Here is a 16,808-nt window from a genome sequence, read left to right on the forward strand (position 1 = left end):
GCTAAATTATAACTATATTATTGACCACTGAGGAAGGCCTTCTTAGGCCAAAATGCGTCTGGTCCTTTTTTGGATCCTACTTTGGTCAATATAAGATTGTACATCACAGGTGTTCATGTTCGTATACATTGAATGTGAAAGTCTTGCCTATGCTAGAGGCCCATGTTTTTAACTTGAATGTGCACCTTATTAAAATTTATATATTTGTAATTTTAGCATTCTTCAGCTCAACCTCTTCGGTTTGGAATCAGTACTCTGGCTGAGTTCCATTTGGTTCCCCCCCCCCTCTTTTGCTGTTGTTTTTTCAGACTCAACTCCCATACAAAGCATAGTGCCATGATCTCTTTCTCTTTAGTGGGAGGGACACCTGAATGGGGAGGAATAGCAGAATTTTAGATGACTGATTGCCTCCTCTGGTGAAAGTGTTTGTAAGCCATAAATTATATACATTTGACTCAGTGCCTTAAATACCCTGTTGATATTACATATATTTGTAAAGTAAAGCTACTCTAACATAAAATCGCAACTGCCACAATGCTTTTGAATTTTTTAGTAGTGACTGAGTTATAGCTAGAAGGGGAAACGTTGACGTTATAATAGATTGCTTCACTGGAAGGCAGCCATTGAGAGGTTAGTGTGTATTATCAAAATAGCTTTACCTTTATACCTCTTAGCTGACTTGAGAAGCATCTATAGTGTTTGTTTCTGTGCATGGGCAGGTATAATTTTCTCTGCTATAACACTGCTTGTTTATTTCTTCAGATGCAGTTATTTCCTTATTCTGTTTTTTCCACGAAGTGAAGGCATGTCAATTTATGTTCATTCTAACCTGTAAAATATATTTTTGAAAATATTTCCGAACATAGTTCATTATTTGAAATTTACTGCATTTTGAAGTGTTTCAATATTGGATCTACTTCTGGAAGTGTTACACTTCCAATGTTAGAAGTCCTAAAATATCAGATTAAAATTTACTTCAGAACAGGGTGGTTTTAGATGTCACTACAAAAACATCATATCTCATTGTATCTATAACGTGAATGTAGAATCTTTATTGGGCAGAATGTACATTCCAGAGGCTATAAACCTCTAAAACCCAGTGCTAGGAGGCAGGACCAGGAAAAGGCCTCCACCTTTATTCCCTGTTTGGTGCCCCTCTAGGGCAACAGTTTGGCCACTCTGTGAAAGAGGATGCTGGACTAAATGGATCACTGTTCTGATCCAGCAGGGCTCTTCTAATGTTTGTATGTTCTTATGTTCATTTCATTTCTTTTTTTAAATGGTTCTGTCTCAGATGATGAACATTCACATGTTCACACGAAAAAGAGTGAAAGACTGAAGGGTTTTTTTTTAGGGTCATGTATGAAAACATCCAAAGAGTCACCTTGCAGATAAGATTCTTACTGTTGTGCTGCAGGCAGAGAGTGAGGGCCAGAGGCTCAAAGTGTAGTCTGGGAAGCAGATCGACCCTCCGAATCAGTTCTGCTCTCAACTGCCCAGGAGAAGGGGAAGAGCACAGATACCCTCCCAGACCTTCCTCTCTAGATGGAGCGCCTTTTCCCCAGTGCAAAATATTATGGCCCACAGGTGGGATAATCCCATGCCCCGGCCAAGGAAGAGACAATGTGAAGGTGCCTGACCGGGGTGGGGGGGTTTAGGTGGGGAAGTCTTGCTTTTCCTGTAGGGATGGGCTTGACTCCGCCTGCCTTAGTGGAAAGTTGCCAGGGGTATTGATGGGTGCCTACGGCCCCTCACTCCTTCCTGCCTTGAATATACATAGGCCAGTGGGGGTGGGCTCTCTGGGAGCTTACCCTCCTCCCCAGACGGACCCCTCCTCAGGGCAGCTGATCTGCCTGGAGCCATGCTTGTAGAGGGGCCGTGGCTCCGTGGTAGAGCATTGGCTTGGCATACAGAAGGTCCCAGGTTCAATCTCTCCAGTTAAAGGGACTAGGCAAGTAGATGATGTGAAAGACCTCTGCCTGAGACCCTGGAGAGCCACTGCCAGTCTGAGAAGACAATACTGACTTTGATGGACCAATTCAGTATAAGGCAGCTTCATGTGTTCATGTGTGCAAGGTTATACACGATTCAGGGAGAGTCCAAGATACCAATACAGACAAGGGCAGTTTAAGGCATGAGTCAGGGAAAGTCGAAGAAGTCAGAATACCTGAAATCCAAAGTATAGCAGGGAGACAAGGCCAATACACAGGGAGTTTGGTGACGAGTTGCTTGCACAACAGCCAAGCCTACTTGATGACTTAAGTAGACCTAGGGGGAACCAGCTGTTGCTTCTTAGCCTGTCTCAGCATTGCCTGCCTGGTGAAGTTCGTTAATCTTATCACTGTCAGCAGGGAGTGCTGCGCGCTGGGCCTGCAGGCCAGCATTCCTTCTTCGCTCATGTAGCTATGCCCTGAGTCTCCTGCACCTCTGCTCCAGCAGCTTTTGGGGGCTCTCTGGTGGCACTGCCTGTGGCTGGACCTCTGACACAAGTGAGTCTCCCGTGCTGGGTGGCTGTAGACATGGGGAGGACCCATCTGTCTGAGGCTCCTCTACCTGTGGCTGCAGACACAGAGAGGACCCATCTGCCTACAGCTGCTATGCCTGCTGCTGCTCCTCTCTTTCATAGCCTTCAGTTTCAAGGTCTTTGTCATCCAAGGAAGCCCCAGCAGGCTGACCCATGACACTTACCAGATAAGAATCTGCAAATCCAATTATGCCCAAGTGACTTGGAAACAGTTTCCGTAAATGCCAGCTACTGTACAGCGAACCTTCTAAGCTTCATTCAGACTGTGTTTAAATAAAAATGGGCACAAACCTCGGCTTTTCCCTCTTCCCCTCCCCTCTTGCATAGTGCACTATGAAAGGGTGGTGGCTTAAGACTAACTCTGGATTGCCTATAATATGCAAAGATGGCATGCAGGTGAACTAGAGTTAGCATTCCTTCTGTGAGCTGGAATCGCTGGTGCAGGGCTATCTGGGAGAGTCGGCTAATAATAAGTAAACTCATACCATGTCAAAGAAAACACTACAACTTTTTCAGAAGAAGAAGGCTCCTCGCCCTCCAAGCCTCCCTCCCACCTGGCTCCAGCAAATCAAGCTCCAGGCACGCCTGGAACCATTAACTTCTGCCTGGCACAAACCAGGTTTGGATATCTTTATGTGACCATGGTTAATTTGGATTTCGAAATGCGCCCTTAGTAGCAAGCTTAAGATCAGCAGCTATAGCTGTAGCTGTGCCCCTCTATATTACTGACTATTCAATATGAAGCCCCATTACATTCCAAGAAAGACCATAATCTTTAGAGAGAATTTATGAGCCTCGGCAGATCCAAGAGATCATTACTACTTTAGATCATTTATTACATGTATTATGCCTTAATGTTTACTAAGCCGTTAAGTTTGCACAGTCCAGCACATAATAGTATGCTAATACCTACATTCATTTGCAACCAAAAGGAGCAATTGTCTAAATAGTAACCATTAAGTGTGATTGATTACAGGCCGGTCTAATTTACCTTTAATAAGTTGCTCAGGTCACTTATGCTAGAAAAGCAGAATCCTTGTTTTGCGCTGAGGCACACTAAATTAAATTCATTGGGCTGTTTATTGTGAAAGACATGATGAACAGGTGTGAACCTGGTAATGGCATAGAGTAGTAATCCTAAGAGATATCATTTGTGATTGGGGGTGCAATAGTTCAGAGTCTTTTGCCGATCAAGGAGGTATGAGTGACTGTTTGTAGCTTATCATTTTTCCCCCTTGGAGTGTGTTTCAGAGATATGCAGTATCTTCACAGACGATTGATAAGAGCACATGAATCTTACTGCAACAAGTAAAATATACTTTCTGTCTAAACATCTAACGGCAGTCATGCACAAAATATTGGCAAGATACAGCTGACTGTTTTCATAGATGTTTATGAGCCATAAACCTTTTAAAAAAATAAGTAGGGATGCACAAACCTGTACATTTTGAGTTCTTTTAGGTTTGGTTATGTTTTAGGAGTCCAAATTATTCCTACATAATTTTTTTAAAAATCCAAATTCAGCCAAATTTTACTGAATTGTTTTAAGCTTGTCCTGTATATTTTTATTTATTTTAAATATTTTATAATACCATTCTTTCCAATCAGGGACCACAAGGTAGCGTTGTTATGTATGTAAATAGTTAGGCCGGTAAGCAGGGGGGAAACCTAGGAGCTTGAGTCCCCGACGAAGGCTCCTAAAACCTGCACGCGCCATTGGCCCTAGCCAGCGCACCCCATTGGCCCTAAGCCAGGACGCACCATTGGCGACCCGGGGTTGCTCCCCCCTATCACAGATCAGGGGGGGAGTGGCCGCAGGCGGCCAGGGGGGCATATAAGCGGGGCCGGTTTACACAGTTCCCTAGTTCTGTTCTTTTCTTCAATAAACGCATTGTTGTTGGAACTCCGTCTCGACTTCGTGTGTCCTCCCCACATTAAAATAATAAGGAACTAAAAATACAGTTAAAATTATAGAAAGTTCAATTAAACACATAAACAACACTAGAAGGAGGGCCAGTAACTTTTACTGTTTTAGGGTTTAGCAGTTTTCCAACTGAAGATGTACAATGTATCAACTCTCTTTAGTCTGAGGAGAGGAGGAAATGCTGCTAGTGGATTATTTGCTAAGAATTTATAACCACTAAGGAAATGTTGCCCTGACTTGGATAGCTCAGGCTAGCCCAACCTCATCAGGTCTTGGAAGCTAAGCAGGGTTGGCCATAGTTAGTATTTGGATGGGAAATCACCAAGGAATATCAGGGTCAATATGCAGAGGCAGGCAATGGTAAACCACCTCTGAATGTCTCTTGCCTTGAAAACCCCATGAGGTCACCATAAGTCGGCTCTTCTTTTTCATCTTCTCTTTCAGTGACGCGTTAGGTGATGTGGTCTTCAGTTGAAACTAAATCTTGATGGCCAAAAAAAAAGGAAATGTCAAGCAATATTCTGAGGCATCAACATAACAAAGCATTGTTCAACCAAATACCTAAAGAAATTAAAAAGTAGAAGTAAATAGAGGATACCCCAAGTATTTGTATTGGGATCACTGTTTATTCATTAAAAAAAAAAACTAGTGTAGAATCAGGTAAAACGCTGAGGTAGAAATGGTTGCACATCATAAGTTTTTTTTTTTAAAAAAAGAACAGAAATACCAAGCTCACTGCAAAGTTCCTTAAAAAACACTCAAATGTTTCCAAATCTATTTAATGCCTTCCCTTCCTGTACATTTGAGCTGTTTGCTAAGGTAAAAACATTAAAAAGGCGTCTGTCAATAATTCTGCCTCATCAACATAACAAAGGAATAATCCTTCAGCACAGAGCTGTGGGTTAGGAAAAAGCTACTTAATCCCAAAGCAGGCATCAATATTTTTGTGCTGTCAAAGTTTGGCTGTAAGTCAAATGTGTTTGGTGGGCTTGATTTTGTCCCTCAAGAACCCCATTTATCCATTGGAGTTCAAATTGAACCTGTGAGCAGGCATAAATTCATATGTCCAAAGCCTCATGATGGTGAGGTACCATGTGATATGTGGTACATATGTGGTACATAACTACTGGTGTGTGGAAATGATATTGGCAGTATAACTGTCCAGGGGGACATCACTAGACCCAACCTAGGCCATCATCAGTTCCCACACAATGTGCCCCAGAGTTTAGGATGTTAGGGACATGGCAACCATACCCCTACCCGTAACATTTCTGGTTATGGGCCTGATGGAGAAGTTGTCTAACTTTTTCCCCAGTCAAGGTTTTCCAGCAGTTTACTGTTTTGCCTTCAGCAGCACTCTATGACCATAAGAAACTATCAGGGAGAGGTTGTCTGTAGGTGGAACTTTCAGATTCATGAAGACTTAAGCATGATCACCCACAAATGTTTTGTCACATATTCTCCCTCAGTATATTCCTGTTAATTATTGTAGTTCTGCCCTATGTGTTTTAGCTGGGAAATATTATTGAAATGATTATGCAGATTAGTTCAAAGTATTACCAGGCCTGTTTTCAAATCATGACAATATCTGTCACCACATTTATGACACTGCCAGGAATATGTTTTTATAGTTGAGGTTTATGTGGCTAACAGGTGGCTTTTGATGAGTTTTTCAGAATGGGTGAATGCACTAGAACCCTTTCATTACTTTCAATTTTTTTTTAAAAAAATATTACTTTTATCAGGCGTTTGGAATAGTTTAGTGGTTTATTTAGGGGGGAAACAGGAAAAAAATGCCAAAAAAAGGATTTAGCAAACATGGCAAATGACAGTGGCAAAATTCTAAGTGACTACTTAATCCAGCTTCAAACGCATGACAGCACACTGCCTCACTTCATTCCACATTCACTCGATCATTTTGCAGGCTACCTGGAGCATTTGGTATTCAGCACCATGCAAGTGACCATGCATTCATTCAGGGCACTGAAAATCCCAGTCTGAAAAAAGATAAATGACAATCAAAATGCCAAAATGCAGACAGATTCCAAATTGCCAGCTGAGTAAGATCCTTTGAATTTTTGCTCTGCTTCTTCATCTGGGAGTATCCGTGCCTGTTTCTGAATTAAAAGAACACATTTATCCTGTTTCTAGTGAATTAACCAGAAGAAACATAAGGAAGAAACATCATCTTCAAGAATGGAAAGGGCAGAGGGCTTCCTTAGTCATCCCTTGTTGATGTCTAAAGTGACTTTACATTAACCCCTCCTCTTCTCGCAGTTAGTTCCCTAGTGAAAACATCAGTAGTCATTCTGTTGAAAGCTCTCCATCCTTCATTATTGCCAATGACTATTTATACATGAAGAAAGACTATTGGCCCATGTTGTCCAGGCATTCTTGGATTGTGGGCAGAGGTCTTTCCCTGCATTCCTTACCTGAGATTCTCTCTGCTGGAGATACCACCTGGTACCTTCTGCATGCAGAGTTCGTGCTCTGCTAAAGGTAAAGGTAAAGGTCCCCTGTGCAAGCACCAGGTCATTCCTGACCCATGGGGTGACGTCACATCCCAATGTTTACTAGGCAGACTTTTGTTTATGGGGTGGTTTGCCAGTGCCTTCCCCAGTCATTTTCCATTTACCCCCAGCAAGCTGGGTACTCATTTTACCGACCTCGGAAGGATGGAAGGCTGAGTCAACCTTGAGCCGGCTACCTAAAACCGACTTCTGTCGGGATCGAATTCAGGTCGTGAGCAAAGAGCTTGGACTGCAATACTGCAGCTTACTACTTTGCGCCACGGGGCTCTTTTTTGTGCTCTGCTACTGAGGTATAATTCATTCCTGAAATACGGATGAATAATCCATGATCACCATTCACTTGACAGAACCTCAACTGGAGACTCCATAACTTCTGCAGTTATACAAGTTTTATTCTGACTTTTCTTAGGAAGGGATTGCTTCAGTATCACTTATGGCTGGATAATTACAGGGTCTTCATTTCCAGGAACGTTTGGTTTAAAGCAACTTATAAGGGACACACAGACCTGAGAATCTTTGAATCATAATTTCAGTGATATATCAGAGAAATGCATGTTGAATCCATTGACCAGAAAAAAAAAATCTTTCTTTTGTACTTTTTTATTTTGTTCGTTTAAAAAAGTTTATCATTCTCATGTTTTCTCATATTCATTTCCTCTGCAATTCACAAAGTTTTTTTTAAAAAAAACACCTTAAATTTGCTAATTAAAATTTCCCCTTGTCTTTTTTTTTTCCAGCTCTCGTAAATGTGAAACTTTGGGCTATTGATCGGCAATGTTTTCAAACAATAATGATGAGGACAGGCCTCATCAAGCATACAGAGTATATGGAATTTTTGAAAAGGTATGGCACTTGTTTATTTTTTGGAACACACGCTAAATTTGCTGCCCGTACTTCTTGGGGCTCTCTTTTTTTTTGTGAATGCAGCGTAATGAGTGCTCATCTCTCCTCATCCCTTTTAATTTTGTGTTTTACCCACATGGATGCCATAAGAACTTGGAGAAGGGAATGTAATAACTGAAGATCATAGCCTCATTACGGTTCACTTCTTCTCATTGTAATTGTTCATCTGCATGGTTGTTTTGTAGGAAAATGGCACCTGCCATTATAATGGTACCAAAATATAATACAGGTATGAGCAAACGTTTATATGAATCAATCAAAGATATTTTATTTGAGGGAATATGTATCAAAGACATAAAAAAATCATCTTTCATGGAAATGGTACATAGACGAATCTGCAAACTGCTCCTCTTAAAGCACATTTTTGCATATCTCCGGAATAGAGGAAAATTATAAGGCTTAAGTGAAACAAAAGTATTTTTGCTTCAGGCATCTACAATATGGGTCATTTGACTCAGAGAAGAGAGGGATAATGAGATGCTTTTTCATCCTTTAAACTTGAATTTTAGCTCTCCAAATTTATTCAAGTATTTCTGCCGTCCTGAAACATCATAGAGCTGACAAAATGTGGTGCTGCATAATTCCACAATATTTAAGCCAATTAATGTATTAAGCAAATATTAGCTATATTTTAGTAAAAATAATGAAGAATACAGCAAAGATAAAAAACTATGTGGCCCATGTTCAGAGAAAAAAAGAAGAAAAAACCCCACAGAAGTCCACTGGGAATGTATAAGAACCACAAAATCACTTGGGTTGCCTAGCAACAAGTGTTTCTGATAGCCTTCAGGCCTACTCCTATTGAATCTCTTTTACTCCAGTAACAGATTTGTCACTGTGTGTCAAACTGGCAAAGCTATGAACAGAGATTAGGTTTTGTGGATAAAGTATGGAATAAATACATTGAACCCGTTCCTGATATAAAGCTAATAAAGGTTTTGATTAATTTGAAATAGTAAAAAAAAATGAATCCACTAACAATAAACAGCCCAATCCTGCCCTATGTTCCCGCAAGCTAGTGGTGGATGCATCTGAAAAACACACATATGAAGCTGCCTTACGCTTAGGGTTGCCAGGTCCCTCTTTGCCACTGGCGGGAGGTTTTTGGGGCGGAGCCTGAGGAGGGCGGGGTTTGGGGAGGGGAGGGACTTCAATGCCATAGAGTCCAATTGCCAAAGTGGCCATTTTCTCCAAGTGAACTGATCTCTAGCGGCTGGAGATCAGTTGTAACAGCCGGAGATCTCCAGCTAGTACCTGGCGGTTGGCAACCCTACTTATACTGCATCAGACTATTGGTCCATCAAGGTCAGTACTGTCTATGCAGATTCGCAGCAGCTCTAGGGTTGCCAACTTCTAGGCGGGGCCTGGAGATCTCCTGCTATTACAGCTGTTTCCCAGACGATAGGGGTTAGTTCCCCTGGAGAAAATGGCTGCTTTGGGTGGTGTAGTCTATGGCATTGTACCCTGCTGAGATCCTTCCCCTCCCCAGGCTCCTCTCTCCCTATGCTCCACCTCCAACATCCCCAGGTATTCCCTAACCCAGAGCTGGCAACACTAAGCATCTCTCCAGGTTTTCATGTGTTGTTCTTTCACCTCACCAAGATTATCAGAAGGGTCAATAGTCAGAATCGGTCCAGCTATTTCTTTAGTTCCTTTTTTTGTTTTTAACAGATAACTCCCCCTTCTTTTCCTCCTTCTCATTGAGCCCCTTCTCCTGACGTAGAAATATACATGAACCCTTACATGATTCAACATTATTACTAATCTTGCCCACATTATTTTTGCAAGCCCTCTTTTCAGGGATAGGGCATTTTGATGTTATCAATGGTTTAATTACTGGATTGTGGAGGTACTTCAGGGGAATTATCCCATATTTTCGAAGGATGTTATTTTTAGCCAAGATAAGATTAAGTAATTTTGGAGAATATATTGGTCCCTGTTTTTAAGTCAATATGTGATATATTCAGCAAGAAAGCTAAATGTTGCTTAGCACACCATTTTGGAAGCCAATTAATACATTGTCCCTGATAAGGATGAACTTCCAACACTACCTGACAAAAGTCTTCATCTGGGCCTGAGCGGTGAACTAAATCAGAAGGATAACTAACTCCCAGTAACTCTTCCTCCTGTTACACTTGACGGATGGTTTTCTATTTGATTATTTGGACTCACCCATGGTTCCCTCTGGCAGCACTGAGTTACCAGATCATGTTTTTCATAGATCTTAGCAAGCATCTGGCCAGTTAATACTGTTTGCTTAGCTAGATAATCCAAAATTTCTGCCCTATTTGGCTCTGATCTCTCATTTCCCAGCAAATAAATTTGTAAAAGATCACTAATTAAAGAGGGGGGAAACTGAGACCCGAAGGTCTCACAGATGAATCGAACAACCCCGAAGGAGTGCTCATCAATCAGGCATAACAAAATAAAATATAATAACTACTCACAAGGAATAAAATTAATAAAAGGGAACGAAAAGCAGCACCCTCCCCCCAATGGGCCAGCTCAGTTAGCAATAGCAAAAGCTATTTCAAGGGAGGGAGGAGAGTGGTTGTTCAAGCAGACTAAAGTTAGCCACTTTCAAAACAGAAACTAAAAGAGCATTCCTGACCTTTAAGGGCGAAAGCCCTTAGGAAGCCAGGAAGGCGCTGCGCCGGCATTGGGGCTTTCCATGCCGGCGTCCGGGTTACTTATGCTGGCGTTAGTGGCCCCAGCACCAGCGTGGAGGCCCAGACACTGGTCTCTGGCTGCCGCTACAGCAGCACTGCCATGAAACACTGGCTTAAAGCCCCGCCCCAGCATTCTGGGGGGCGTCCCGGCATCCCCAGAGGCGTTCCCAGGGCATTCCGGGGGGGCGGGGCTGCCATTAGGCAGCCTCCTGTCCCCTTTCAGCCCCGGACGCCGGCGTCGAGAATGGCATTGCTGCGGCTGCTTTTTTGCAGGCTCAGATTCGCTATTCTCTATGGGACGAAAAGCCCCATTTGTTGCGTACAGGCAGGGACCAGGCTGAGGTGCTTGGCCTCTGACCCCACTCCCAGCAACGGGGGAGCAGAGCAACCTGTCACGGGTTTTACTCTTCCCAGTAGTGCGGGCGAAATGAGTGCAGAAACAAGTCAGCACTCTAAACAAAGGAACAAGGTCACTCACCAGCACAAGTTCCTTCTCTTCAAGGTGTAGGCTAGGGCCTTCCAGGTTCCCCGGGGATGCAGGGGGCAGGAGCTGGAAGCTGGCACCTAAGCAGGAAAATACTGTGCGCAGAGATCCCAGCATGAGCAGCAGAGCCGGTAGAAATCAGCAAAGTAAGCTGAGCCGAACCTTTGATCTTTGCCGGCTAACTGGCCTGGGCAAGTCTGGAGGCGATAAACTTCTCTGTTCCTTTGCTCCCTGCCAATATGGGCAGCTTTCTTCTGTATCCGCCATCTTCGCTGGCTCATGGCTAAGGTCCAGTCGCCCTGGTAAGTCTTCCACAGGTGCAGGACCCTGCTCTGCCATGCCTTCCTCCTCCTCCGAGGAGAGTTCAGGTTGACTCACAACACCATTTAAAATTTTAAAAGCTGCAAAGAGGCTTTTGAAATGTTTTTGGCATTTAGGGAACTGCTTAGGAGGTGCCGCAGCAGCGCCTCCTTCCCACCATCCCCGCATGCCGCCAGCACAGGAATGCGCTGTAAACAACAAACAACCAAAGAATCTCTAAGAAGTACCTGAAAGCGACAGAAGAGAAAAAAAACCAGATACAACTAAACTAAAGCATTAAGTATTAAAACAAAACTCCTCAGAGCAGCAACTACACACGGCTGGAACCCCACCCAGCTCAACTGGAAGAGGATTTTTTCTTCTTCCAGGAACTGCATTTTATAATCAAAGGAGCTGGAAAATCTAAATCCCTGATTTATTAAATGTACTTGTTTAAAAAACATTTTTGAATTTCCCAATTGTACCATGAACTCTACTTTTTAGGATGTGTGTTATTTTCTTCCTTTTTTGTTATTGTCTAAATCCTTCACTATTTGTATGCACTGTCTCCACAATACATCTGTCACAGCATGTAGCCTTGCACAATTCTTGGCTATTACAAGGAGTGACAAAGAGTCATGACTGGAGTGGAAATATTTCTGCTGAAATCTCAGGGGACCTTAAGAAAGAAATGTGGACAGTTTTGGTGCTGAAATCCACAGCCTTGCTCTTCTAGCCATACCATATATGTACAACTGTTCTTTTTCTGAATTATATTTTTTGTGGAAAACTGAACTACAAAAGCATGGTGAAATGACATGATTCGCGGTGAGGTGGAAAATAGCCAGCTGTGAAAATTCAAAGAAGTTCATCCATACTTTAGAATTGTAGATGGCACTTAGACGTTAGTTCCAGAATGAAAAAAATGGAAATTCAGATGACGGTATCTTTCCTTGAGTGTTAGTTGTAAGGCTTCTAAAATCTGTTGAATGACAGCCTGTTTTCACAACTTATAAGTTCAACAGCAGTTTACATGATGAAATAGTTTGCCCTACATATTTGTCTAGAAAATGAGATCCCAGGGAGAATTGTTATGCTTAAAAAAGCCAGACCACCACCACCTTTGGTCTGACCTAATACAATCCTGAAAAAGGTTCAGAGAGAGAGCTAGGCTTACGGGTTGACTATTTAATCAGATTTTTATCCCACCCTTCCCACAAGAAGCTGAGGAAGGCATACAAGGACCCCCCCTCATTATTATCACAACAACCCTGTGAGGTAGGTTAGACAGAAAGAAAGAGGCTGGCCCAAGTTCACCCAGTGAACCTCGAATTCAAGTCCCAACTGTGCTGCAGATGGCCCTTAGACCTAGTCTGACACATCATATTAGCTCTAGCTTTTTGCCCATTATCTAACCATGAGTCTGGCAATCTACATTCGGAGCTTGAATCTTCAGGAAGATTTCAAGTAGAGTACTAGACAGTACACATTTTAATTCAAAGCCCCCTCTGGGTTCTTAGCTACAAGTAACAAAGTACTTGAGAAATTATTTATTCAAAAAGCTTGCTGTGGGTTGGAATAAAACATTCTCAGAAACTTTCAACCTGGACTTGTGCATAGTCTTAGCACATAGCACAACATGTTCACATGAAACTTGTGATATAATGCACAATAGAGAGAAGGAAGGAGCCTGTGGAACAGAAAATGGCACAATGGAGCCAGCGTAGTGTAGTGGTTAGAGTGCCAGACTAGTATCTTGGTGACCCATATCCCTGTTCTGCAATGAAATTTCACTTGGTGACTTTGGGGCAGTCACTATCACTCAGCCTAACCTAACTGAATTGTTGTAGTGAGAACAAAGTGAACACATGAACTCATGAAGCTGCCTTATACTGAATCAGACCCTTGGTTCAACAAAGTCAGTATTGTCTACTCAGACCAGCAGCAGCTCTCCAGGGTCTCAGGCAGAGGTCTTTAGCATCACCTGCTTGCCTAGTCCCTTTAACTGAAGATGCTGGGGATTGAACCTGGGACCTTCTGCATGCCAAGCAGATGCTCTACCACTGAGCTACGGCCCTTCCCCCAGTGGAGATGGGGAGAACAATGTTGCCAGCTGCTTTGAGAGAAGGGGAGGATAAATGTTGCAAGCTGCTTTGAGATAAGGGGGAGATAAATATCTAAATAAATAGAAGGAGGCTCTTAAAATTCTGGGGCTCAATAGATAATACTGCAAAGGATGGTTATATAACAAGGCAGTTGCATTTGACAGTCACCTAATCTGAGAAGAGATAAGAAAATAACAAACTAATTTCCAAGAAATTAGTGTGAAATGGAGTTCAGTTGCTGTCCAAGAATTACTGCCATTTTAGGGTCTCTGTTGGGTTTAACACATTTCTTGATCCAGCCCATGTCTCCAGAAGCCTAATGGCCGAGTACACCATTCCATGTCTCATATTGAACAAGTAGGACAGGAAGCACTCTTGGAAGGAAAGTCAGGGAGTGGCTTGTAGATGATGTACATACTTTCAAAGACATGTGTGGTACAATCCTAAGAACATTTCCCCAGGAGTAAGTTCCACGGAATAAAATGGAGCCTATTTCTAAACAGATCTGCTTAGGATTCTCAGCATTTTGTATTGGTATTTGGAATGGAAATATGTTGATGTCTTTTTCTCAGCATCCATTATGGCATTTCAACATGTTCTTGGATCTTATTTCTGGTCAATGCGTGGCGGGGGAGGGTGGTGCCGGGAAGAAATGAAGTGACTGAATACACTGATTAAGTTATTAACTTCCCTTTGTATTGTGCAATCAACTGCTGATAATTACGTTTGTTGAGCTTGATTTCTATCCTTTTCTAAAAGAGAAAAGATGATCTCTGTGGAATCAACGCTCATTGTTTTAAAAAAAGATCTCAAGATGACAGTTGTTTTCAGGTTGTACCACAGGCTATGTTGCATACAAGAGAAAGTGTCTTCTGTTAAAATTTCAGACAAGATAGCTTAATCAATCAAACAGCAGACTATGGAGCAAAGGAAAATGAAGATTTCAGTAACAGACCTGTTTCTCCAATTCATTCCTTTCCCTCTTAGGGCCAACCTACACATTAACATTTTAAAAGAGTTGGGTCTATGAGGTATTCTGTGCACAATGAACACCACAAATGGTGAAGTAACCCACCACCAGCACCATTGTTTCCATACAAGAAAATGGCTGGGGAGAGGGAGAGCAGTGGCATTTTGAGCCTGTTTGGCCTTTCCTTTTTTTAGAAGCCATTCCCTACAGCTGCTGTGTGGCTGCCAAGAACCAGAGAGTTCCCCGGACCCAACTCTTTAAAAGCACTAATGTGTTGTTTGGCCCTCATATGTCTTCAAATCTGAAGAGCTCTTACCTCATCAGTTTACCTTTCCCCCCCCCCTCTACAGAATTGCTGTAGCTCTCCTAAACTGCAGACTATACCTGTTACTTGGCCCTTTTGGTTGGATGTCATCCAGGTGCATGTGAAACCACTGCAGCCCTTATGACAGACTCAAGGGTCTGCCTAGCAGTACAAAACATTTTTGTCCTTGCGGATAGTAATTTTAAGATATGCCGTTCCAATTAATTAGTTGCCTTTTTATCCTGCATTTCCTCAGGGGAGCTCAGGGTGCTGCATACCAGTCTCTCCTCCTCCATTTTATCCTCACAACAACCCTTTGAGGTAGGTTAGGCTGAAAGTGACATGTCACCAAGTGAGCTCTCATGGCAGAGTGAGGATTGGAATCTATGGTTCCTACTCTTACTGCTACACTACGCTGTGCCTCGTAGACATATTTGGGGAATTTACACGTTCCCTCCCTTTAAAATATATACATATGTACATTGTTTTCTGAATCTTGGCCAGTGAGTTTATGAATCAGTTTGAAAGTTTCACTTTACAAACAAAACCAGGGACCAGCACCTGGATAAATGTGAGTTTAAGTCACATGTTCAGCTGTACATGCGTCGAACGCAAGAAAATTACTCAGCGCTTGTAGAAAGAAAAATCAAATGTATACTGTCACATGAACACATGAAGCAGCCTTATACTGAATCAGACCCTTGGCTCATCAAAGTCAGTATTGTCTACTCAGACCGGCAGCAGCTCTCCAGGGTCTCAAGGTAGAGGTCTTTCACATCACCTACTTGCCTAGTCCCTTTAACTGGAAACACCGGGGATTGAACCTGGGGCTTTCTGCATGCCAAGCAGTTGCTCTACAAACTGAGCCACAGCCCCTGTCCATGGATTTTATGTGTTCATTATAACTTGCGATCGGGGCTTCTGTTTGCTTTAACCAAGGTGTAACATTATATCTGCATCTGCACTGACCATGGCTAGTACTGACTGGATTCCCTTGTTGTAACCCAGTTTTGCAAACTCAGTTCAAATGATGAGGGGAATCCTGGTTAGTGTACATAATGATACAAAAGCAGCAGTTTACCAGAGTTAAAGCAAGACACACACACAGAGAGAGTAATATCAAATGTTAGACATTCATGTGTGAATAGGACCTGCATGTTTGTTCTAAGAGCTCCAGGATTTGATATCTCTCTGGAGTTAAAGAGGTGCTGACCTCCTTATGCGAAGCTACCTGTGGCTCTGAGGGCAGCTCCTCATCTGATACATTCCATGCATAGAGGGGGGTTTTCCATGTGGGAAGGGGACACGTTAAGGAGGAGAGCCCTGCTGAATCAGACCAGTGGTCCATCTAGTCCACCATCCTGTTTCACACATAGGATTGCCAACCTCCAGGTAGGGCACGGAGATCCCCTTGAATTACTACTGATCTCCAGACCACAGGGATCAGTTCCTCTGGAGAAAATGTCTGCTTTGGATGGGGAACTCTGTGACATTATACCTGCTGAAGTCCCTCCCTCCCTCCAAATCCCACCCCTTAAATCCCTAGGAATTTCCCAATCCAGAGTTGGCATCCCTATTCACACCTTTTGCCCTGGAGGGCCAACAGACAGGGCTCAGAGGTCAAGGCATTCCCCTGATGTTGCCTCCTAGCACTGGGGTACAGAGGTTTAATCTCAGGCATGCAATATAAATAGTTCTTTCACTATGCAAACCTGCCTACCTAAATAGGGCAATTTCCATGCTATAATCTATGGGTGACAATGCATGCTTTTTCTTATATGGACGATGTTTCTTTACAGGAAAAAAGTCACACTTGAAGTGGTTCCTGGGGAGAACATATGGCCCTAGCTTTATAAGAACAGCTGGCCCTTTTGCCCTCCTGTTCCATTCTGCACAGGTGTAGCTGGAAGTCAGGACACGTGAGAATTATTCTTGCAGGAGGTTTGCTAGTAAAGAACTGAAAGTAATAAGACAATTTTTCACTGAAACTCAGCGCACCGTCAGGCAGTGAAGCAGAACCAAGCCAATATGCCAAAAGAATCAAACTGTCGTTTTCACACTGCCCATTTCAAGATTCTTCATCCCTTGGGTCAG

General features: G+C 42.8%; 1 protein-coding gene across 2 annotated transcripts in view; it reads left to right on the forward strand.

The window, feature by feature from the left end:
* The window catches only part of PRKG1 (protein kinase cGMP-dependent 1), a 918,924-nt gene that overhangs the window by 644,851 nt on the left and 257,265 nt on the right, over nucleotides 1-16,808 (forward strand). For both annotated transcript variants that reach the window (XM_056850022.1, XM_056850021.1), the window contains exon 4: nucleotides 7,717-7,822. In XM_056850022.1, the coding sequence (XP_056706000.1) occupies nucleotides 7,717-7,822 (106 nt within the window). The remainder of the gene's footprint in view (nucleotides 1-7,716; nucleotides 7,823-16,808) is intronic.

The sequence above is a fragment of the Euleptes europaea genome, chromosome 5 (genome assembly GCF_029931775.1).
Source record: "Euleptes europaea isolate rEulEur1 chromosome 5, rEulEur1.hap1, whole genome shotgun sequence".
Classification (NCBI taxonomy): Eukaryota; Metazoa; Chordata; class Lepidosauria; order Squamata; family Sphaerodactylidae; genus Euleptes; species Euleptes europaea.